A 25,553-nucleotide genomic window follows, 5' to 3' on the forward strand; every position below is an offset into this window, starting at 1 on the left:
AAGAACTCACGTAGAATAACAATAAATTCCAGCTCGCAGTCTAACTACAGTGTTTGTTATTCCACTCACACTGTTCTGCCCTAAATAACAAAACTCTGCAAAGAAAACCGGCCACTAGCAGTCGATAAAATGCAGCAATCATATCTAATGGCAAAACAACAAACAAGAACAATGACAGGTATTGAACAAAATGAGACCTAAACTAGTTGGATTGCTCCAGTTTAAAACTACTCTAAGAAGACCTACCCTAATGTGGGTTATTAATAAGAGTCATTTAACAAGAAAAAAAAAAATAGCACCATAAATGTGAAAAAGTAGAGACTTGACAACTTCAGTTAATTAAAATCAAAAACATCAACAAAAACAGCAAGAAAAACATTCAACATTCTTTTTCAGGCAGCACGATGACAAATGATTAAAAAACAACAAGGCATTCAAACAACAAATAACAGAAGAAACCCCGTACTTATCTATGTTTATTAAGTCATTTGCTGTACACCAAACAAACCAAGCTAATGATGTACAGGGATTTTGGGAGACATGCTCCAATTGATACACTGTAAAACGCTATACAATAAACCTTAAAGCAGTGCTTCATTGCAAACCTCATGCATAATTTATAAAGGGACCTGCCAGAGAACACGCTGGCTATTATCCTGGTGTACGTGTTCACATGGGCAACCAAGGACTTGCATCAGCTCCTGCCTCAAGCAATTTAAAATCATCCACAGTCCGACCACGGAAACATTAACTGTAATAGGAATAGCTATAATGCAAATGCTATCATTAGAGAGGGAGATCTCTCTACTGTGCTTGCTTAAAGTCTGCTCTTTTACGTAGGGTAGATTTATTTAGTCGAAACGTTTTTTTGTCCCTCTTTCATAAATCTCACCCAGCTAAAATAATACGTAGTAATGAGAACTGGAATTAGAGTGCCTACATTAACTATTGCTGAAAACAACAAACATTCTAAAGCGCAGACTGATAAACAAACAACACAAACACGGGGCTCTCCTCAGAACTCTATTTCCTCCAACACGGACGATTTGCTGACGTTGTCCCTATTTATAACAGCCAGCACAAAAGAAGCAACGCTAAGCTGCTGTCACGCTATTAAAAAGTGTAAACCATCACGTAAAAAAAGGTGATTTATGTGCTTACCTGTTAAATCTTCGATTCCATAGGGTACACAGGATCTATGCTGGGTATAGGTTGGTGGGTTGGAGTCTGGGCACCACATAGTTAAACTTGCCCAACGCAGCCCAGGCTCCCTCCTCCCCCTATACCCCGCCACCAAGCAAAGGCACCTCAGTTAAGTTAACAAGCCTAACGCAAGGAGCGAGAAGGAGGAGAAGGAACACGCACAAAGGTCCAAACACACAAGAGATGTGAACAGAAGAACCGGAAGCAGAGCAAAGCCCCGCAAGCCAGGTGCGTCAGGGTGGGAACCCTGAGTTCCCTATGGAATCGAACATAAAAAGAATTTAACAGGTAAGCACATAAATTTCCTTTTCTTCTTCCTCCTAAGGGACACTGGCCCTCATTCAGAGGCGGTTGTAGGAAGCGAGCGCTCGCTCTGAATGGGGGTGGGCGCTTGTCATTTCAAGTGCGGCCTCCTGGTCGCTAGCTAAGCTGTGGGTTACCACCCACAGCTTTAGCGACCGACCAGGTTGATGGTCAAGACCATCGCGACCATCGGGGCTTGCGACGAGACCCTAAGGTTGGGTCTCGGCAACTGCAAGCCCCAGGGAGCTTCCTGCTCTGATCGAGCAGGAAGCTCCCCACTGACATCACTGCTGATGTCAGTGCGGCCGCCCACAAAACGCCTCCGTTTGTGAAACCAATCCCCCGCCTCGCCTACAAAATGGGTCGAGCTGTCGATCACCATCAACAGCCCCCCCCTTCTGTAGTGAGCTCCGGAGCAAGAGAATTTCTCTCTCGCTCCGGGGCTTGTGCACGCGCAGTGCAGCCGCTGTGCGTGCGCAGGGCCTAAACATCGAGCCGGTTGCGAACGCTCAGAGCTTGCGACCAGGTCTGAATGAGGTCCACAGTATCTACGCTAGGACGTCCCAAAGCTACTTCCCTAAGGGAGGGGACGCTCCTGGGCTGCGACGAGAACTCTTTGCCCAAAAGACGCATCAGGGGAGGCGAAGGTGTCAAAGGAATAGAACTACAGAAACGTACTGGCAGAGGATCACATGGCCGCCTTACATAGCTGCTCCGCAGAAGCACCATGTCACACTTCCCATGAAGTACTCATCGACCGGGTTGAATGAGCCGTCACCACGGACGGTACTGGAAAATCCGCTGCAGCGTAAGCGTGACAAATAGTCATACGGGTCCATCTGGCCAGCAACTGCTAAGTAGACGACCAGCCCAGTTTGTTAAAGTCATACAGGACAAAGAGAGCATCTGTCTTACGCAAGTCCTTTGTCCTATTCACATAAGTCCGGAGAGCAGGCACGACATCCAAAAAGGCCTCCTCCATTGAAGAATTCAGAACCGGAAAGAAGGAACCACAATCGCTTCATTGATGTGGAACCTGGTAACAAATTTAGGAAGGTAGCCTAGTCACATTCACTGGACACCTCTGTTCTGGTGTAAGATTAGAAACGGGGAGCGACAGAAAAATGCACTCAACTCCAACACCTGCCGGGCAGAAGCTATGGCAAGAAGGAAGACACTCTTCCAGGTAAGCCAACAAATGTCCACCGTGTATAAAGGCTCAAAAGGCGAAGACTGAAGGGCCCTAAGAACCAGAGATAAATTCCAAGGAGCCACCGGCGGTACAAAAGGAGGCTGTATGTGGAGGACACCCTGAAGAAAAGTCAGAACATCAGGTAACAAGTGCTGACACCTGCACTTTTAGTGAAGCAAGGCGGAGTCCTAAATCCAGCCCCGCCTTTAAAAAGAAGAGAACTCGAGAGAGAGTCGGAATAACCTGAGGCTAAGATTCTTAGCCGAACACCAATCAAAGTAAGTCCTCCAAACCCGATGGTAAATTCTAGCTGAAGATAGCTTATGGGCATTGAGCATAGTGTTAATGACTGACCTGGAAAATTCCTTAGCTCTAAGACGGATGTCTCAAGAGCCACCTCGTAAAAGCGAGACGGGCCAGATCCGGATGAAAGCATGGGCCCTGAGATAGAAGATCTGGCTGCAATGGAAGACGCAGAGGAGCATGTCGACAGAGAGAGGTCCTGAATATCTGTGTACCATGCCCTTCGTGGCCAATCCTGAGCCACTAGGATCGCCGCCAACTTTAATTTGCGGAGAATCCGCAGAATCAGAGAGATTCTAGGGAAGATATACAGGAGCGGGAAGGTCCGTTGAACTGCCAACGCGTCCAACGGAAAGGCACCCAGATCTTTGGTGCGTGAACAATACCTCGGAACCTCGTGATTGTGTTGAGGCACCATCATGTCGATGTCCAGCAAGCCCCAGCGAAGAACCAGGAGTTGAAAGACGTCCGGATGTAGGGCCCATTCACCCAAATGAATGTACTGATGGCTTCTCAAGTTTGCACTCTGGGAATGTAAACTGCCGACAGGGATGGAAGATGTCTCTGAATGCGACTGACCTCCCTCATCGCGGTGCGACTGCGAGTGCCGCCTTGATGGTTTATGTGGGCGACAGCCGTCACATTGTCGGACTGTACCTGGAATGGGCAAAGCCCGACAAAGAGCTCTGTAAACCGCACGGAGTTCCAGAATGTTGATCAGAATTTGGCTCTCCTGAGCCAACCACTGACCCCAGTCTGCTGAAGATCCACCGTGACCGGGACATGCTCCCTGAGAACCTCTGGAGACTGGGCCAGGAAAAGCAAGTAATCCAGATAGAGAAATATTCCTTATCAGATGAGCTGCCATGACGTTTGTGAAGACACGATGAGCCGTGGAAAGTCCAAATGGCAAAGCCAGAAACTGGAAATGATCCTCCTGGACCGCAAATCTGAGGAATCGCTGGTGACGGAACATGCAAATAGGCATCCTGGATATCTAAGGAGGCCAAGAAGTCCCCCGGCTCCATGGCTAGAATAATGGACCGAAGAGATTCCATTCAGAACTTGGGAGTCCTCAAATACCTGTTGAGAGACCTCAGGTTGAAAATCGGTCTGAAAGACCCGTTCAGCTTCCAGACCATAAACGGACTGGTTTAGAAGCCAGACTGGAGGCCAGTATATTGCAAATAGACTCCCTCAAGGCTTCTGCCTTCTCCCAATCAAAAGGAAGACCTGTGGAAAAAAACTGGGTTGGAGGATGCTCCCAAGCGTCCTGCGTGGTCGCCATCCAAATTTCGGAAACATGAAGCCGGCCTCCCATGCTGGTGACCCCCAGGTGGAGGCCCACCCCGTCATGCAGCAAACTTGTCGGCTGGCTTAGCAGCTGCGCGTCTGGTAGTCCAGGGTTGCTTACCTGCTGGCCTAGAACTTTTAGCAGAGGATCCCTGAGACCTGGAGAACGACAAGCCTTTGGCATTACTATGCGGACAAAAGGAGCGGAAATTAGAAGATCGCGACCTAGGGGCTGCCCTGGAAGGTAGAAAGGCTGTCTTAGATGACACCACTGTAGCCACTATTTCATCCAGTTCCGGAACCAAAGAGAACATCCCCCGAAAATGTGAGAACTCCAAGAGCCTTCTTAGAGTTGGAATCCTCCGGCCAGGAACAAAGCCAGAGGGCTCTTCTAGCTGATACTGAAGAGGCCGAAACCTTGGAGGTTAGTTTACCTGTGTCTATAGCCGCATCCCCAAGATAAGAAGGTGCCTCATGTATATGCTCTATGTGAGACAAAAGCGAATTCCTGTGGGTACCTAAAGTGAGGTAATCTTCCAGGGCGGCAGCTCAGCGGCCTATGGCCTTATTAGCCCAGGCTGATGCGAGGCCCGGATGAGCTACCACACCTGCATTAGAGCAAATAGACTTAAGAAAAGTTTCCAACTTCCTATCAGTTGGATCCTCAAGGGATGCCGTGTTAGGAAGAAGGGTGGTATGTGGTCAACATGTGCATCGACTGGAGGAGACTCCTATTTAGCCCGATCAGCAGCGGGCAGAGGATAAAGGAAATAATGCGCTTAGAAACCTGGGAGCGCCTTTTACCAAGCATCCGCCAAAAGGTACTCAAGCTGCGCTGAAGAAGGGAATTCTGAAACTGCCTTCTTTTGACGCTTAAATACTGGAGCACTGGACATAGGGGCCGGTTCCCCATCCTTTTTCGTTTTCCTCATGGTCTGAGGAAACATCAGAGCCTGAATTGATATCAGACAGGGGTGTGGTACTGTCCATTTTAGAGGGCCTACGCTTAAGGCGCACATCCACTAGGCGATATTAATGAGCGATTGCACGATTACTACAACATAATCATGCAATCGCTCATTAATCATTAACTATAATGTCGGAAACGACCAGCGATGCGCGCTCCCGCTGGTCGTTTCCGACATCAATCATCGCCCGAACATGCCGGTCAATCTACCGATAACGACAGATTGGGCATGTTCGGGGATGAGGGAGGGTGCATGCACTGAATGACAATTTCGTTCAGTGTAGGCACTGCAGGGGATGGGGAACGACGGCTTGATTATGATGTTGTAATCGTATTGTCTTTCCCTAGTCGCCTAGTGGATGTGCGGCTTTAGAAGTACGCTCCCTGTCCAGCCTCTGCTTAAAAGATTCTGACACCTACGCTAAACCTTGAACTAAATGCGGAAAGGGCTGCATCCAAGGAGGCTCTAGAGCCACACCTGAAGGTACACCAGCAGGGGAAGCGGACCCAGGAGCTGAAAGCCTAACAACAACCTGTAATATTACCTGGGATAGCAAAGAAATCCAAGCAGGTCCTGACTAGTGGGGCAGCTGAAGGGGCCACCTGCTGTGGCAATATGTGCTCAACAAACCACCCCAAGAGGGAAGGAAGGAGCTGACCACTGAGGGCAAGAAACAAAGGGAGACCAGGAGCCTGCACTCTCCAAAGACAAGCTGAAACTGCAGGCACTATGAATATGGCTGTCCAGCCTCTGTTAGGAGGGGGGAGAGGAGCAGTATCCCTGGGACGGAGTGCCTCTTGTGCGGGAAAGAGCCCAGGAGTGTGGGAGGAGTCAAGAGGGATGTGACTAGGTCATTTACGTAAGAAATTCCAGCCTCAGACAATCTGGTGCAGTAGTTGCAAAAAATAAAAAGTCTCAATTTAGTATTGCTTTCATTCAATTATAGCATCATGTCAGGTTCCAAAGACGGGAAGAGTTGATAACTGCTATTGAAAAGAGTAGGAAGTTGAATGCAATTATGTTTTACAAGTCTGCTCAACAGTCAGGCTTCCCAGAGGAATATTTAGGTAGATCATTTATCACTTTTGAGACCCAGTGAGTGTATTGCTGATTGCGTTCGCTGTAAAAAAAAAAAAAAAAATACATTCTTGTTTTCAGTTAAAAGTGCATATTGTTCTAGAACTTTACAGCTGACAGAGGATAATTTTAAGTAGTGCTGCCCCGTTAATGACATCACAATATGGGTTGATGCATAGTTGAACGCAAATCGCCCGTAAATGCTCCCGAAGTGTATATTTGCCCATATACGGGGATGTATGTAACTTTACAGTGCACTTGCCCCATTCTACGTAGTGCATATGAAACCTCTTCATTTTCCATTATAGATCATAATCCCAGCTTCCTGGTCTGACTACGACCTACTACACATCCCAGAACAAATTTTCATGGGTTCATTGGATAACCTGTTCTGCCAATGCGGGGCTACTGCAGCTATATAATTCGGTGAAGCACTCACTGGCTCGCATGTGAGGTCATCAGCCAACGCAGTAGTAGTTTGTGACTACATGGTCGTAATGTCGACATAGCAATTTTAGTGTTAGAGCCCTAACCCTACCTAAACCTAAACAGTTAACATTGTGGCTGTCAACACTCAACCATGTCAACATTATGTCCATGTCGACATTTTCACCATTGACATTTCGATAATTCAAGTGCCGACATAATGACTTCATGAACAACCACGTGAATACAATTTAGCCTGCTATATACCAATATATATATATTCTCCATTATCAGTTTGTTTGGCTGACAGCGCCATTTGTGACATGTTGGTGCACATAATAAAATAACATTTTCTCCAATGTTGACAGCTGTGTTTCAAATAAAGACCATTAGTAAGCTCCTAAAACCTTTACAAATGTGTTTGTCAATATCACTGGCAGCTTTTCACCTACTGTACATTTTAGTTTTAATGGCCTGTACATGTTCTGTGTCCTCTGCTATTGCTAAAAGCTAATCATGTATACTTAGCCCTATAACAAGGTGCGAGAAAAGTTATCGCCATTGAATTGAAGAGATGTGAGTGCAGAAATGTTTATTACTAGTAATTTATGCTTCATTTAAGGTGGAAATAAACATAAAAAAGGTAAAAGCGACTATCCATTAACATATAACAGGAGCCTGGAAAAAGTCTATTGCAGTTTATATAGATCTTCCAACAAGGGCAGCGGGTAAGAGGGGTGACGGACTTTGCAGAAAAATGGCAGCATCCAATGAAAATACAGACAATTTAGAATGGTCATACCCTCTTTGAATAGCCATGCACATGGGTGTTTTACATCCGAAGAGCGGACATTCCTGGGCTTCTGTGCTATACCCTGCGGCTAGTAGCATCTCCAGGCACTCCACTTGTCCGCCATAGACGGCAGAATACACGGGGCTCACTTGATCTTTCCCGGTGTCGCACACACGATCTGTGACTGCCGTAAGCATGCCCAGAATCCTGAAAATACATATTCAACAGCCGAGCATTACACAGCAATAACAGCTATCAGTAACAATTCTATGGGGCGGAATTCAATTACACGTGTCCTCGCACATCTTTGCTGCAGTCGCGTCAAATAGCCCCTCTTGGTGCGCCAGGTTCTGTAAGACTCTGCTAGTGCCGGCCGTATGTAGTAGAATTGTAGATGTGACTAGGACGCACCAGGAGACTGTGCTGCTTAATTTGATATGCAAAACTTGTATATCTGTGAGCGACTTAGGGATCTAGTTACTAAGCAGTGTTATGAGACAGAGTGAAAAGTGATAATTCTGTGATAAGGTGCCAGCCAATCTGCTACCAACTGTCATCTCACAGGCTGTGTTCGAAAAATGACAGTTGGGAGCTGATTGGCTGGCACCTTATCACTTTTCACTGTTTCATAACACTGCTTAGTAAATAGACCCCTTAGTCTCCGAATCAGCATACAAAGTGCTATGATGCAGTGGCCATGGCTTTTTTCCACGCCAATTTGTTTTTATGGACTGAGGTGCACACAGATATACACGTGTCTCATATCAAATTAATCAGCACAGTCTTCTGGTGTGTCATAGTCGCATAAAATTGCAACTTAGCAGCGGCGTATCTTCCTATTAGCCAGGATGACACTCGCCAGGGGTGCCGGCTGGTGAGGGGGTGCCGCTGGCTGGCAGTGCCATCCACGGCCAGTTCAGTCTGTCAAAAGTCTGTGCAGCTGCTGATCTTTCAGTCAGAAGCATCAGTGCTGGACGACGAGGGAACGATCACTGCCTGTACAGCCACCATGGTGTCTGTTTACTAAATGCCAATAGGGGGCGCCAGTCCCTTACTTTGCCAGGGGCACACGGACCCATTTGGCAACAAAAACGCCCGGCACTAGCAGAGTTGCACAGGACCCCGCGGATCACTCACGCCAGGCAAGCCGCGCTGTGTGGTGTATTGAGGACAGATGTAGGAGGACACATCTGTACCTGCGGGTTGTGTCATGGTCTCTCTTCTTGGGTAAAGTGCCCAGAATTATTCAATTACAGACCCACGAGCAACCCCAAGGCAGCATTTAATGCTAATTTCTGCTTGTACCCTCTGGAGGTGCGTTAACTGAAAATGCACATAGGTGGGCATCACTTCAAAGTCCAACCTATAATCAGTTTAGGGTAGCCCCCTTTATTAACATAAACCTTTACACTTTGTCCTAAAATAATGGTCAGTATTAAAAAGGAGAGTGAGGGGACGTCCGTACTGTCACTGGTGTGTGCTTTTTGTGTTGTTAAACTTTCTGTTATTGCACTGGCTGAAGTGCACATATGAGTCTGCTTGTTAGACAGAGGTGCAGCTAGAAGATACATAATACATCCTGTAAGATGATGCACAAATTCTGCTCATTCCAATGGAAAAAAGAACCCTCTGTGCCCTCCCCACCCAATTTATTATGTTTATGCATATATGTCCAAAAGTAGGAGCAGTACTAATCAGTATGTGGCAAAGGTTGGCGTTAGTCCGCCTCTCTTCTCTCATCGGAGGGTGTAAGCATTTGCACCACTAGTGCACATGCACTTATCTACACAGGCCGGGTGTATTTGCACAAAAGTAGGAATGGCATGTTAATAATAGCTATAGAAAACAATGAAGTAGTATAGCAATTCTCATGCCTAGTAACACGCTAAGGATGAGAACATTACATTTGCACATATTACTATCCTTTTCACTGCAGGTATTCCACACCTCGTTTCAGTGTGATGTAATGTTCCAGAAAAGTTTGTGTTAGACTTAAAAGAGCACACAGTGCACTTTGGGCCTGATTCAGACCCGCTCGCGAGCGCTGAGCGCTCGCAAGCGGGTCGATGGTGCCCAAGTGCGCATGCGCACGACGGAGGAGGCTCCGTCGTGCGCATGCGCGAGACCCGAATAACGACAGCCAAGCCATCGTTAAGGGTCTCGCACCAAAGGGGGCGTGCTGTCGATGGTGATTGACAGCACGCCCCCTTTGGAGGGCGTGCCGGGGGCGTGGCTGCCCAGACGGAGGCGTTCCCGTGGGAACGCCTACCGTCTGGGTCCAGCCCCACTGACATCACTAGTGATGTCAGTGGGAGTGCTTTTGGCTCTGATAGAGCCAAAAGCACTCCTGGGCTTGCGGCGAGCGAGACCCTACCACAAGGGTCTCGTCGCAAGCCCGATGGTCGCGATGGTCTTGACCATCGCGACCATCATTTTGGCCGCTCACTATAGCTGTGGGTGGTGACCCACAGCTATGCAAGCGGCCAGGAGGCCGCTCCAAAATGAAGGAGGGACGGCCCTGATTCAGAGCGAGCACTCTGTCAGAGCATCCGGCTCTGAATCAGGGCCTTTGTCTAAACAGGGTGGAAGCAGCCATCTTGTGATCTGAACCAGCATTCATGTGGCCAATCGTTTGCTAGTATCTAGTGATGCCAAGGTGAAGGGTAGTAGGTTGGCGTTACTGTACAGAGTATAGTTTATTTAATCTTATATTCAATTGCATTTGGACTTCCAAAAAGAAACTAAAAATATAGTGCTAAGAGAAGGGTTAGGGGGCGCCATACTCCTCTCCCTATGAATTGTTGGGGTGACATGAAATTGACCGAATAGTGGAGAATAAATGTCCCTGGGTTAGTATAGTATTTTATAGCCTACAGGTGTAACTGTTGCTATGAATGCCTATAACTGAAAACTACAGATGTGTCTTATACACTGTTGCTGTAAACTCACCAAACATCCCTTCTCGGCGCGCCAGGTCTGAGTCTGATTCTGTATACGAAGCGGCACGATACAGCGGCTGCGGCTTTCTTTCACGCCAAGTTCCGTTGTGTTTCGTATACAGATTTAGACTCACCGCGCGCAAATATACAAGTGTTGCATCTGAAATGAATCAGTGCAGTCTCGTGAAGCGGTTTTGTCCCATCCGATTATAACGGAGACGCACTTTCGAGCAAAAAAAAAACGCCATACCGCTCAGCGCGCCTCCCTTGCACCAGGCGTCTCGCGCCGCATGGCGTATTGAGTCTAGGGGTATGAGGACACATCTGTATGCCAGGACAGCGCCGTTCTATGATTTCAGTGCACCATCCCTAAAATATAAATGTAGTATATATTTTTTTAATTAAATAAATAGATATCCATTTCATTTTACGCATAATACTAAAAATGGCATCTTGATGAAAGCCCTTCATTTCATTCCCTGCTCATTTCCCCAATTTTACTAGCTCATCTGCACTACCTAAATGGATTTCGTACCTCTCCCTGCCAAAAACATGGAAAAAAATATCAAAATCCTTCCATCATTAAATACCTATTAGCTTCTTACAACACGTGCGCTCGTTACTGCACCCTGAACGCTTCCGATCTGTTAAAAAATATATTTCGTCGGAATGGACTAGAAATTACAATTTTACAGGAAACGATCAATTTCTAATGACCTTATGTGATTACTAAACTCTTTAATTAAAGCCCAAATATCAGACGACTTACTTGCTTCGGCCCATTTGCGCAGCTGCGTGTATTGGCAATTGCCAGCCGTCGTCATTGCAGTAGAGGTTTGGATGGGCTCCCTGAGACAGTAACAGCTCTGCACATTTCTCGTGGCCTTCCTGAGCCGCGATGAATAATGGAGTCGCCTTGTCCTTGGCTTGGCAGTTGACATCAGCACCTGACACATTATAGAGCTTTTAATAGAAAGCTGTTTGCAAATCTTTCCGAAAAAAAATTAGCTTCATGAGCAAATACTGCCATTTTAATGAGGCAGACGCGGTCAGCATATGGTGACGTTAATTTTTATATTCACTTAAAAGCAGATTTACTTTAGTTTTTACTCAGTAACTGGCACAAACTCGAAGCGTACAGTATACCCTTGCAGAAGAAGTACCGTGTCATGCTGCATGCAGCGCGGAGGGATGCGCAGTATTAGCATTTGTGACATTAGCAGCGTCCCAAACAGCAGCCTCATCATAGAATCCAAATTTGTAGGGTGTTATTTTTCTCTTTATAAAAGTGCTTTAAAACATGAGATTGTAGGGGAGCTCCTGCAGGGGTAACAGTCTATGGGCCTGATTCAGAGCAGCTCGTTCGCTCTGAGCGATGTTCGCACAACTGCGCATGCGTATGGGTCGTAATGCGCAAACCAGTCATTGCGGTCGGATATCGTGCGCTCGCAAAACAGCGAGGGGCTGCTAATTTGATTGACAGAATGTACCGTTTGTGGGTGGTAACAGTGGAAGGTGCTTGAAAACGGGGGAGTGGAGATCCGAACGCAGGCGTGCCTAACGGTCAAAAGGGCGTTTAATGGGAGTGCATAATTAGTAAAGGAGCGTCATCGACCACGTCACTTGGTTGTCTTTTAGCCTGAACTGCTCGCAGTGATTGCGGTAGGAAAATCCTACCACAACCACTGCGAGCAGTTCTGATGCCTTTAGATTTTCCCGATTAATCTAATAAATACCGGAGATGACGTGTGATGCGAAGGCAAAGGGGCGTCTTTACAAAATAGCGAGCACATTTTTCGTTCGCTCGCTCAGACATAGAGGCGTCAACAAACCGCAAAGAGCGAGCGCTCAATTTAAATAGCCGGCCCCTTTTTTGGAACGGCCGTCCGCAAATATCGTCCGGGTCTGAATCAGGCCGAATGTTTCCTGAGAACCTAACTATACCAGCACATGCTAGTCCATATAGTCCATAAAGCAGTGAGAGGTAAAGGGCCTGATGCACTACGAATCGCAACACTGCGTACAGACGCAGTTCAACTGTGATAGCAAGCCACACCACTGCGATTGCAATGCAAACTCAGCACCACATAAGGACAGCCACTTAGAAGAGTTTTTTCAAAATTCGACTTCTAAAGGGGTGAAAAGGGATAAAATATTTCCTCCCCCTGTGCAATGTACTGTCTGACTGACTCAACATGGCTGCAGCAAAGTCCAATATTCACATAGGTGAGCCACATCAACTGCCACCCTAATTGCCGCTGGCAGTTGGTGTGGCTCTCCTACAACAGCAGTGAGAGGGGAATGTGTTACTAAAGAGGTGAGGGAAGGGAATGTGTTATGCTGGGTCTACACAAGCCGATATATAAGAAGTGCGTCGGCCAGTGTGTATAGACGATATGTCTGTGAACAATGTCGTTCACAGAAATATTGCATCGGCTGTGCAGCTTAGCCAATGGCTGATATATTGGCTTATCGTGCTGTGTGTATGGGCAGTCAGCCAACTGCCTGCACACTTGCTGCAAGTGACTGACATCACAACAGGGTGGGCACATGTAAATGCCTGCTCAGTTGTGACGTCGGGCACGACACATCGGGCCAACTACGGACTTACCAATCGTCAGATAGGACGGCGGAATGGCCAAACGGCCAATCCGTCGTCCTTTACTACCCAGATGAGAGAGGAGTATGTGTACTATAGAGTTGAGGGAAGGGAATGTGTTACTGCAAAGGTGAGGGAGGGGAATGTTGAATGTCTTACAACAAGGGCGAGGGAATGTGTTACTACAGAGGTGAGCGAGGAGAATGTGTTACTACAGAGGTGAGGGAGTGGAATGTGTAAGTACACAGGTGAGAGAAGGTAGTGTCTTACTATAGCAGTGAGGGAGGGGATGCATTATTATAGAGGAGAATGATTGTTACTGGAGTGGTTAAATGGAAACAGTAAATCTCTAAGGTCTACCAGGGTGAAACCGTGTTCATCAGCTAGTATACATATATACACCACACACATACATACACACACACATATTATATATATATATATATATATATAAAAATCAGCAGCAAAGCGTGTGTGTTTGTCTGTTTGCCCTTTTACCAGAGTTTTGTACCTAGCTCTACCAAATTTGGCATGGTGGTGTAGTTCGACCAGGATTAGGTTTTTGCCTAGGTTTGAACTTCGTCAGGGCAACACAATCCCATAAAACTGGGACAGTCTTAAATTACACAGGTATTGGGCCTAAGGGGCTGGCTTCATACACACAGTGTCACTCTCATCTCTTCCAAAGTGCTGTGTTATATCACTTTTCCAACAGCCGCATATATTAAATATGTAGTTAGTCAGCCCTCTGTGTTTGCGTGATAAACTTTTACATTAAACAGTATGCATTATTAGCATTTCACTCACTGTCTCATCTTACAGCAGCCGCCCCGGAGTCTTAGCAGAGTGCCTGGCAGGCTCATGAGCAGCTCAGCACTCAATGCATTCAGACTGTGGCGGACAGCATAATCAATCCACAATCTCTGATCCTGGCTAAGCTTAGCATAAAAAGATTAAAAACAGCAGGGGAGACTGATCGCAGTGTCGAAGCTGAATAATTGGCTGAGACAAGTTCAGTTTAAGATTTAATCGCGGCGACGCCATCTTGCGAATGGCCGCAAGACGCCATCTTGAAAATGAGATCGCAGGACGCCATTTTGCAAATGGCCGTCTAAGTGCCATTTTAGATAAACTCACATTTTAGTACATGTGGCGATAATACTAATAGCACCATGCGATTGCATTTCTCATCATAACCCATACGCACATTAATACACACATTGCGCTGTTAACTAGTCGCATATTAGTGAATGCATAGGACTTTGTATGAAACCGCTGTTTTATTAGCTATATGCGCACGCATCTGCCCCAAGTTAACTAGCGTCCTTATTTCAAACCCTGAATACCCACACATTACATATTCACACATAAGGTTCAATAAGCTCTAAAGTATATGATTTAAGTTGGTTCAGTTAGTTTAAATGCTGAGAAATAAAGATATTTGATAACTAAGGTATTATACATGCTAAACAAGTCATGTTTGGAGTTGTACTGATGCGTATCCTTTTTACAGTATTCCGGTGTTATCGGTGGGAAGATCGCATCATGCATTCCCGAGTTATGGATCACAGAGCCTACAAGCAACAAAATGTGTATTTCAGAAACAACTGTTAGGATGCTACGAGAGGCGTGAAGAGGAAGACCCCCAGCTGTTAGAGGCAGGGAGAGTCTGTTTGAACCAGCCTGTTAAATGTGCTGTAACAGATGCTTCGCCCCTGAGAACCAATGATATCAGCAACAGACTTCCCTATTGTCCTGTATATTCTGGGGGGGTATAAATATGAGTGCACGAACACTGGTTCTGAGTCTTCGTGCTGAATGCTGAATGACAAGGGGTCTCTTGCTGATGCCTATCTCTGGGTCCGGAAGCGCCTGCGTACGTATACTGTACTTGCGGTCTGTATAATTTCCTTTTGCGCCTAAATTGTGTCTTGATAAATTGCGTGTAACTGTCTGAACTTTTACCTGAATATCACTTTGTGCTTTGGAACCACAGATTCCACGTCTAAGTCTTTATTTATGGTATGACTGCGTACGCAAATTAGCGTCATCCTTAGAAGGTATAGGCAGGACATTAGAAGGTATAGGCAGGACATTAGAAGGTATAGGAAGGTGTGTATAGAGGTTCTGATCCAGTATCATTAGTAGCCACACAGTGCCACTGCAGGTGGGCACCCTCCTGTCCGAGAACGGGACTCCAGTCCCGGCATTCCCCCCCTGAAGGCAGTCTGCTCCGGATTCTGTATACTCCACTACAAATGGTATAAGAATTAGCCTGCCTGCGCTGTCATTTACTCCTAATTTGCATAGTTATCCAGGTTATAGGTGAGGACAATGTAAATAAAAATTAAGGCTGCAGGTGTACTTCAGGGTCTAGTCTTCAAACCCCGGCAATGCGCACACAAACGTATATGTGTGTGTGTAAGTTACAGGTATACAATAAACAAGTGTTTAGGAATATTCAAGCACAATATGGTATGTGCGCCGTAGCATTTCAATGTGAAGAAATCAGCTCTTTTTAATCTCCTGATAAATGATGGATGATCTAAGCGGACCCACAGCAAGTGCAGCATATGTGGGCAGGCAGGGCTACAAGTATGATTGAAAGGATTTTCAGCAGCAAGTCTGCATCAGGAGAAGCTAATGCGAGCCTACAGAGACTGAATTATGCTGCTTGCATTCAAATATTTGGGGCTCTGAGAAGTGCTAAATGTGAATGGGTGCATTTCCAGAATCATGAAGGAAACCACGTAGGAAACGCTGCCTACTTTGCCACTGTAAGGGCCTATAGTACATACGTCAGCCGCATTCATTCAATGCCTAGGTCGAATTGCACATTTACAAACGTACAACTGCCTTCCAAGAATATAGTGCAAGTACACTCGATTTTTCCCTGGAACATATAATTGAACGATTTAATAGGTGGGTGTAATGTTTAGCATCACTGCCTCACAGCACTGAGGTCATTAGTTAAATTCCTGACAACTGCACTATAAGTGTGGAGTTTGTACATTCTCTAAAGAGTAGAGTAAGGAAGAAAGGAGTGAGACGCACGCTCTCAAAGGGCCCATCCAGTTTGTTTCTTGGAAAAGGCATCTCCTACTCGGCATGGGACTAATGATAGGCGTCTAAATACCGACGCCTCACGCCGAAATCCTGACACCCGGCATACCGAACGTAGGTAAGCCGGGTGCCTGGAGCTGATAGCCGCGGGGGGGGGGGGGGGCTAGGTTTGGGGACCCGGCGGGACTTAGCGTTAGTAACCCCACCCGAAGGGTTAGGCCAGGGGAAGGGGGGGTTACCATCAGACACAACCGGGGGGAGGTTAGCTTTAGGCACCCAGCCGGGAGGTTTTGGTTTAGGATGCAGGGAGGGGGGGGCTAGGTTTAGGCAACCCTGGGGGGGAGGTTAGGGTTGGGCACCCCTAATGGAGGTTAGGGGGGAGAGGGGAGGGTTAGGGGTCTTACTCAGTCGGGACCTTCATGTGCTGGCCTTCTGGCGTCGGCATTTAATTTGCCGGGTTTAGGTCTGGCGATAATTCATACTGATTCCCTCCTACTTTGTATTAGAAGTCACAAAAGCTTTATGCTTCTATGTAGGCATATATATGACTTATGATAATCTTATATTTAAAAATAATGTTCATTGATCCTTAGCATACAGGAGTAAATGTTGGTGACATTTTTTCTAGTATTTCATTTTTAATCTTTTATTAAAACGTTTTGGTATTGTTAACTTTTCAGATTAACTATGCATTTAATTCTGTAAATGGCTGGTAGGAACGCTGTCGGTCCTTTACATTGCGTTCTTTCTGAGAAGATTCTGTGATTGCTGCATAATGGAGAGCTCAGGTACAGTACCAGTACAGTGTATGAAGACTTCTTAAGTGAAGTACCTAATCTTTGTCACTCTGGCATGGATTAAGTACCCCTTACATTGGCTGCAATGGTGAACAAAAGTCATCTTTAATTACTAGTGATGCCTGACAGTGACAAAATAAGATCTCTTTATGTTTATCCAAATACTGACAGCACGTATGTGTTACATACTGAATGTATTCCACCAAAGAGTTAATATTTCAGCAGTTGAGCATAGGACAATATAAAACATAGCACACAGGACTTTTAACCTCTGCCTGATATGTTCGTACAGTAATCAAGTTTGCAAGCAAAGTCTGGAGTAAAGCAATTTATTTTGCTCCACATCTTACATATACAATTAATTGGTCTCTTTGCTTGTCTGTTTGGTCATGCATTCGGACACTCATGCACTGATTGAGATGAAACCAACGCAAAGTGGTCCAGATGGATCCTACCAAGATTTTAGGGGGTTTAGGGTCCCGATCGGACCTCCCGTTGGTGTACGCTGGGCAGAAGTTTGACCTGGGGAGCCTGTTCTGAGCCTTCCCCTGAATGGATTTGGACGAATACTTCACAGAGTGGTAACATTGGATTCCAGGAGATGTACTAGGGGGTTGAGGTCCCGGTCAGACCTCCTGTTGGTGTACGCGGGGCAGAACCTTAATCCGGGGAGCCTGTTCTGGGCCTTCCACTAGATGGATTTGGGTGAAAACTTTACAGAGGGTGGCAATTGGCCTGGGATACCTAAATTAATAACTTGAAGAATAGGTTCAGGTCTGACCTCCAGTTGGTATACACTGGGCAGAACTTTAACCCATGAGCCTGTTCTGGCTTTTCCACTGGATGGATTTAGATGAAAACCAGGGTGGCAACTGGTCTGGGATGCCTAACTTAATCTGGGATGCCTAACTTAATAACTTGAAGATTAAAACCCAGGCAATGCCAGGTACTTCAGCTACTATGTACATATAACATTTAAAGGATTATTACAGATGTGTTTTATGACTCTTACTTTCTTTTGAGCATCAACTACATTTTTATATTATGTTATGTTTTAGACTGTTTAGATTAATAATAATAAGAAATAATAGTAAACAGCAAAACACATCAGCAATGGGACCACTGGGGCTCAATATGATTTCTATTTAATCGTTTTTGCCTGAGGGGGGACAAACAGAAGAAAAATGCATCTTTACTGTATGAGCAGCAAAAGAGTAATTTTGCTATTTATTAAAGCTAGAACGTTGGAGAGATCACATACGTTTACTAAACTTTCGCTAACTACTGTCATCCCCATCTCTAACCAACTGCTTACATAATAATTTCATTTAAAATGAAAAAAAAAATACATACAGTATGCTTCCATCAATATATTCTATTAGCTATATCTGTGGCTTTCCATACACATAGGCTGGTATACCAGGATGAAGAATATACCATTTACATGCTGCAGGGAGGACGCAATCCATTATTATGCCTAGAACATCATAAAAACCGTTTTTGGTTTTCCTCACAATCATGAACATTTTTAAATTATGTTTTCAAAGAGCTTCATAAACTTTATAAAAGTAAATAATTGACCACTTCAGGCAGTGTAAATCCCATTATCCACCTTTCAAGGATTTTATTTCATCACAGAATCACAGAAGACACCTCATTAATATCAGACAAATGTAAATATGGCGTTTTAATTTGTATAATCAATTTGTATGCAAATACAACAGTTAGGAAATAAGCCCCTTAATCTCTGGACTCGCCTCCCGTCTCTCATTCGTGTACTCAGTTTGATCTATGTTTGCTTTCAGCCCGGGAGTAACGGTGTACACTTGGGTGGCGGCCAGGCAGTTTTAGTAATGCTGATCGATAAAATACATAGCAATTTCTTGTGTCAACAGAAAAAGACTGCGAGTGTTCAGCGCGCACAAGTTGCCAGAGTGTTTCTAGAGTGCGAGGTTTGGCTGAAGCGTGGGGCGGCATGCCCTCCGTGTTATGCCCAATTGTTAATTACACAGGCCAGCTGGTTTTGAAAAATGGGAGCTTTTCCCAGCAATGGCAAACATGGCCTCAGCATGGAGAAGATTCAAAGCAATTTAGCTTCCTTATGGTTACATTTTAACCACATTTTGCATGCAGGGATAATAGAGTGTATGCATGAATCACTCTCATAAAAGCAGTCTGTGTTAAGTCAATATCCTTTCATGTACAAACCGTATACTTTGTGTGTGGAACTTCTCAATACATACATAAAAGCCTGACAGAGCCTCTGCTCAAGAAACAGCGTATATAGATCTTGTGATTACTGGGCACTGCGGAGCTTTCAGAGAGTCCAGATCCCACCATCAAGATATCTGCACAAACTGTGCTTTGTGATGGAGTCCATTGCTTATTATGTAAGCCCACGTCTACCATTGCGACTTCATGCAGTTGGGCAGAACTGACTTCCACCATTGGGCTTGAGTCGGAATGGACGCAGCAGCGGTGCTAACATGTGGTAATGGAGCAGGAGTCTGGAGACTCAGCAACGAATCTCCATCTCTGTCATCGGTCGCAAAGCCACAGTAATCGCTCATCTGAGTAAGCTTCAGCTTACTCAGAATGGACAACGGAACTGCTCCGGCAGTGTCAGGAAGTCTTTGTCTAAAGATGAAAACCCTGGCCCCAGTACTACCAAAAAACTGGGGTCGACACCCCCAATTCCAGGAACGCGTCTCCACCCACTCTCTGCACCCAAATGGCTGAAGCCTCACAATTAGGCAGCGGCTTTGGGGAACTGCAAGAGATCTCGCAGTAAAAGACTGGCGAATGCACAGTACAGATTCTGCTCACGCGCCGGTCTTCTAACGTCAGAGATGTACGCACACAATCTGGCGTGCATACATCTCTAAATGAGGCTCACTGTGTCTTATTCTTTGAACATCCAGTTGTAAAACAAAGCCAAAACTAGTGTGAGTGATGTTCCCATGAGAAGTTATTTTCAAGACTGTAGTTCCCGTAAGAATTCAGACATAGGCCCGTATTCAATTAGAGGCAAAAAGCCGGAAAAGTTTCACCTGTCCGACTTTCCGGCTCCTTCAGAGGCGAAAACTTTCCGTGCGCTTCCCCGTTTTTTGCCCTATTCAATTCCTAAACAGGCGAAAACGGAAAGCTGCGAATGCGGTACAAGCGGAAAGTACTGTCTGAATTGGGGAAATCAGTCTGTACCGTCAAAAAAGATGCACTAACATAGGGAATGAATGTAGATGTGTACTAATAGCCCTAATAAAAGTGTTTGGGGTACTTAAGACATTTAAATTGCTTCCTATTAGCATCTTTATTAAAGTGGTGAATAATGGCATAAAGCAGTATTTTTTGGTGAAAATAAGTTACTCCACTCAAATTTGGGGTACTTGAAAATGGGTGCTAGCATATTTTTATGTCTCTAAAATGAACTTGCACCTGCAATCCTAAAAACACCTGACCCAGTCTTGCAGACCCCCAACAAGTCTATTTCGCTAGTTTTTATGCTTGTCCCACCACTTTTAACGTTTTTGCCTCCAAAACGAAAGTACTTTTTTGGGGTGTTCTGAGGTATTTTTTTTATTTTTTGCTGAATTGCCCTTTGGGGGGCTGTCCCAAGGGTTCTTAGTTGTTTCCCCACTTTGCACCCCAAAATAACGATTTTGCACTTCAATCTATCCCTTTCAGTTAACTATCATTTATTGAGCAGCTCTCTAATACTGACTGAGCGCAGATAACCTTTTTTTGATTTTAACCAGACCCTTAATGTGCTTTTACTTATTTACAAAAGATAATAAATATAAATAAGTGGGTCATAGAAGCAAATAGTTCCAAGCCAGGAACCATCCCCTGACCTGGTAGGTATGCAGTTGGGAAGCCGGCGGACTTAGGGGGTCATTCAGACCCGCTCGCGAGTGCAGGACGCTCGTAAGCGGGTCGATGTTCCCCCAATGCGCATGCGCACGACAGAGGGAGCTCCGTCATGCGCATGCGCGAGACCCGAATAACGGCGGCCAAGCCGACGTTATGGGTCTCGCACTAAAGGGGGCGTGCTGTCGATGGTGACTGACAGCACGCCCCCTTTAGTGGGCGTGCCGGGGGCGTGGTTACCAGACGGAGGCGTTCCCATGGGAATGCCTACCGTCTGAGTTCGGCCCCACTGACATCACTAGTGATGTCAGTGGGAGTGATTTTGGCTCTGATAGAGCCAAAATCACTCCAGGGCTTGCGGCAACGAGACCCTACTACAAGGGTCTCGTCGCAAGCCCGATGGTCGCGATGGTCTTGACCATCGCGACCATCTTTTTGGCCGCTCGTATATGCTGTGGGTGGTCACCCACAGCTATGCGAGCGGCCAGGAGGCCGCTCCATTTTAAGTTAGGAGGGCACTGATTCAGAACGAGCGCTCTGAATCAGGCCCTTAATCCCAACGGCCAGCTTCCCGACTGCTTTATCCCGGCGAGGGTTAAATGACAGGCGTCTAAATCTAGGCGCCTGTCATTTTACCAATGCCGGTAGACCGGCATCCCGGTCGAAGGGATGCCGGGCGCCGCTGCAGACAGCCGCGCGGGGGGGTTAAGTTTAGGGCTCCCGGGGAGGACTTAGGGTTAGGCACCCCCAGGGAGGTTAGGCTACGGGAAGGGGGGGTTAGGGTTAGGCACCCCCAGGGGGGACTTAGGTTTAGGCGGCGGGGAAGGGGGGGGGGTTGGTTTAGGCACTGGGGGGAAGGTTAGGTACCCCTAAGGAGGGTTAGGGTTAAAGGGGGGGGGGTTAGGTTAATACTTACCTTTAGGACGATAAGGATTTTCAGCCATGTCGGCCAGCCACTGTCGGGATTTGAACCGCCGGACTTGTGTCCGGCAGTAATTCATACCAATTCCATCCTGGTAACGTGGTATTGTCTATATACATTGTATATGAGAAAATATAGGATATGCTAATGTTCTGAGCTGCAGTCTTCCATGAACCCTGGATTACAGGAATAAAAATTAAGCAATAAAAATGGGTTGGGTTCTTTATCCCGGCGCCAGAATCCCGAAGGTTGAAATCCAGGTGCTTGCAGGTAAGTAATTTAACTCTTCCCCTAACCCACCTTTCCCGCAGCCTAACCCTAACCTCCTGCAGCCTAGCCCTCCTCTCCCCACAGCATAACCCTCCCCCCCACAGACTAACCCAAACCCTTCCCCCCCACAGCCTAACCCTAACTCTCCCCCACCACAGCCTCTCTAAACCTAACCCTTCCCCCCCAATAGCCTAAACCTAACCCTCCCCTCCGGCAGCCTAACCCCCCCCCCCCCCCCACAGCCTAACCCTCCCCTTCCGAGGCCTTACCCAAACCCCCCCACAGCCTAACCCTAACCCTCCCCCCACCACAGCCTAAACCTAACCCTTCCTCCCCAACAGCCTAACGCTAACCCTCTCCCACCACAGCCTAACCCTAACTCTTCCCCCCAACAGCCTAGCCCTCCCCCACCACAGCCTAACCCTAACTCTTCCCTCCACCACAGCCTAACCCTAATTCTTCCCTCCAACAGCCTAACCCTAACTTCCCGAAGCCAAACCCTAACCCCCCCCCCCACAGCCTAAGCCTAACCCTCCCCTCCCGCACCCTAACCCTAAACCTAACCTTAACACTTACAGTCAAGATCGCAGCCGTCGGGATTCCGGCGCCGGAAATTGTGAGCGCCGGCATTCAATGTGCGGGATGCCAACAACATCCCATAAAACTATTGTCTATCATTGCATACAGATAGCAATAATAAGTAAATAACTGTTTGATAAGCTTCATAGGTCTATAAATACGTTTTAAAGAGAGTTTATCATCACATTTCATTCTCTCCAGACGCACACAAAAATCTTTGTTGAAAATTCAATCCCTCGGACTGTCTACCCATGAATGATGTATAGCGCTGACATGACAGAGACCCAGGAGTCGGTTTGAGAACACACTAGCTCCCCTCGCATGCAGTCATCGCCGTGCGGATATTAATGCTACTCTGTCACAAGTGTACAGCAGCTGCGAAACCTCAAGAGACATCATCTGCATAAACAACGCTACATGGATTGCTGTCCTGGGAACGACGCCATCTAACAAGCCAGACACCCTCTGCAGCTAGGTCTTATCAATAGGTTACAAGACAAGCCATTGGAACAGTTAATCAGCATCACAATAAACAAATGTGTCACATAATAAACAGTGACTTTAAGACTCTTCTGGCTGAATAAAATATGGGGAAAAATAAATGCTGTGTTAATATGCTATGACTTCATAACGCACAGCCAAACAAGGACAGGCAGTGATATATTGGCACATATTCCCTTTTAGAAGGAACATCTACCTACATTTATTTACCTCTATATTAAGAAAATGCCAGGAAGTTTAGTGCTACATAGAGGGATTCTGTGGTCAGCTCACTCAGGGTTATGTGTCACCCAAGGAAGCACTCAGAGACCTAGCGAGGTAGCGCTGTTGGCTTATTGAGAGGTTTCATTGGTTAGAACGGCCAGGAGAGAGCGAGTTCTGGGAGATAGAAGAATATAGCGGCCGCTATTGAACAATCTTGTCACCAATAAATATAAAGCCACTACAGCTGCCCCCACATAGGTGGGTCTGGAGATCCACCCAAAAAAAAGGAAAACCACACAACTAAAAACAATGGGAGCGCTACTAAACGGCTGCTGGGTTGAGAAATAGAATTTATTTCACATAATACAATTAAAACCTTTTAAAACATTCAAAAGATACACAGATGGAGAATATTCAATAAGGCTTACAGCCACACTGTAAAGCACGGATCCGGCTCAAAATAGAATAAAAAAACAACAAATCAAATATTTAAAAAGTCTATTCCACGGTTATGTCTAGAAAATACACTTGTAATTGTGTTAATTGAGCACCGGTCTTGTTAGTAGGAGTATATGTAGCAAAGCATAAGGTATAAATATTCAGTCGCAGCTAGCAGGCATATGTTAGAAAAAGTTAGTGATAGTATCCGGTCACAGCCAGTTAGTATGCAGGTTAGTGATAGTATCCGGTCACAGCAGTTAGTATGCAGGTTAGTGATAGTATGCGGTCACAGCCAGTTAGTATGACGGTTAGTGATAGTATCCGGTCACAGCCAGTTAGTATGACGGTTAGTGATAGTATGCGGTCACAGCCAGTTAGTATGCAGGTTAGTGATAGTATCCGGTCACATCCAGTTAGTATGCAGGTTAGTGATAGTATCCGGTCACAGCCAGTTAGTATGCAGGTTAGTGATAGTATCCGGTCACAGCAGTTAGTATGCAGGTTAGTGATAGTATGCGGTCACAGCCAGTTAGTATGACGGTTAGTGATAGTATGTGGTCACAGCCAGTTAGTATGACGGTTAGTGATAGTATGCGGTCACAGCCAGTTAGTATGCAGGTTAGTGATAGTATCCTGTCACAGCCAGTTAGTATGCAGGTTAGTGATAGTATCCTGTCACATCCAGTTAGTATGCAGGTTAGTGATAGTATCCGGTCACAGCCAGTTAGTATGCAGGTTAGTGATAGTATCCGGTCACAGCCAGTTAGTATGCAGGTTAGTGATAGTATCCGGTCACAGCCAGTTAGTATGCCGGTTAGTGATAGTATCCGGTCACAGCCAGTTAGTATGCCGGTTAGTGATAGTATCCGGTCACAGCCAGTTAGTATGCAGGTTAGTGATAGTATCTGGTCACAGCCAGTTAGTATGGAGGTTAGTGATAGTATCCGGTGACAGCCAGTTAGTATGCAGGTTAGTGATAGTATCCGGTCACAGCCAGTTAGTATGCAGGTTAGTGATAGTATCCGGTCACAGCCAATTAGTATGCAGGTTAGTGATAGTATCCGGTCACAGCCAGTTAATATGCCGGTTAGTGATAGTATCCGGTCACATCCAGTTAGTATGCAGGTTAGAGATAGTATCCGGTCACATCCAGTTAGTATGCAGGTTAGTGATAGTATCCGGTCACAGCAGTTAGTATGCAGGTTAGTGATAGTATGCGGTCACAGCCAGTTAGTATGACGGTTAGTGATAGTATGTGGTCACAGCCAGTTAGTATGACGGTTAGTGATAGTATGCGGTCACAGCCAGTTAGTATGCAGGTTAGTGATAGTATCCGGTCACAGCCAGTTAGTATGCAGGTTAGTGATAGTATCCGGTGACAGCCAGTTAGTATGCAGGTTAGTGATAGTATCCGGTCACAGCCAGTTAGTATGCCGGTTAGTGATAGTATCCGGTCACAGCCAGTTAGTATGCAGGTTAGTACTGTTCAGTCACAGCCAGTTAGCATATAAGTGGAACAGCTTATAGCAGAGATGGGGAACCTCCTGCCCAGGGGCCTTATAAGGCCCTCGGAATGATTTGGTCTGGCCCTTTGAGCTTTTTTCTGGTAACCTCATCTGGCTAGCATGGTGCCTAGAATGGCACCCTGCAGCCAGAACCTATGCAGCAGTGCCGCCTGGAGCGTCCTTAGGATGCTTCAGACTGTCACGCCGCTGCCCTTACAGCTCCTTGGAGCATCCCCAGAATGCTCCGGGCATTGCTGTAATCAGTGGAGATTGTGGTCCCGCCCCCGTGTGATGTAATGCAGAGGAGG

At 46.2% G+C, this 25,553-nt stretch overlaps 1 protein-coding gene across 1 annotated transcript in view; it reads right to left on the minus strand.

Moving 5' to 3' along the window:
• The window catches only part of ASB3 (ankyrin repeat and SOCS box containing 3), a 151,104-nt gene that overhangs the window by 43,358 nt on the left and 82,193 nt on the right, over window positions 1–25,553 (minus strand). Inside the window, exons 6-7 of the mRNA XM_088477995.1 lie at window positions 11,267–11,444; window positions 7,568–7,765 (exon numbers count right to left, since the gene is read on the minus strand). Of these exons, the coding sequence (XP_088334121.1) occupies window positions 7,568–7,765; window positions 11,267–11,444 (376 nt within the window). The remainder of the gene's footprint in view (window positions 1–7,567; window positions 7,766–11,266; window positions 11,445–25,553) is intronic.

Source organism: Taudactylus pleione, unplaced genomic scaffold (genome assembly GCF_031769625.1).
Source record: "Taudactylus pleione unplaced genomic scaffold, aTauple2 ptg000206l, whole genome shotgun sequence".
Lineage (NCBI taxonomy): Eukaryota > Metazoa > Chordata > Amphibia > Anura > Myobatrachidae > Taudactylus > Taudactylus pleione.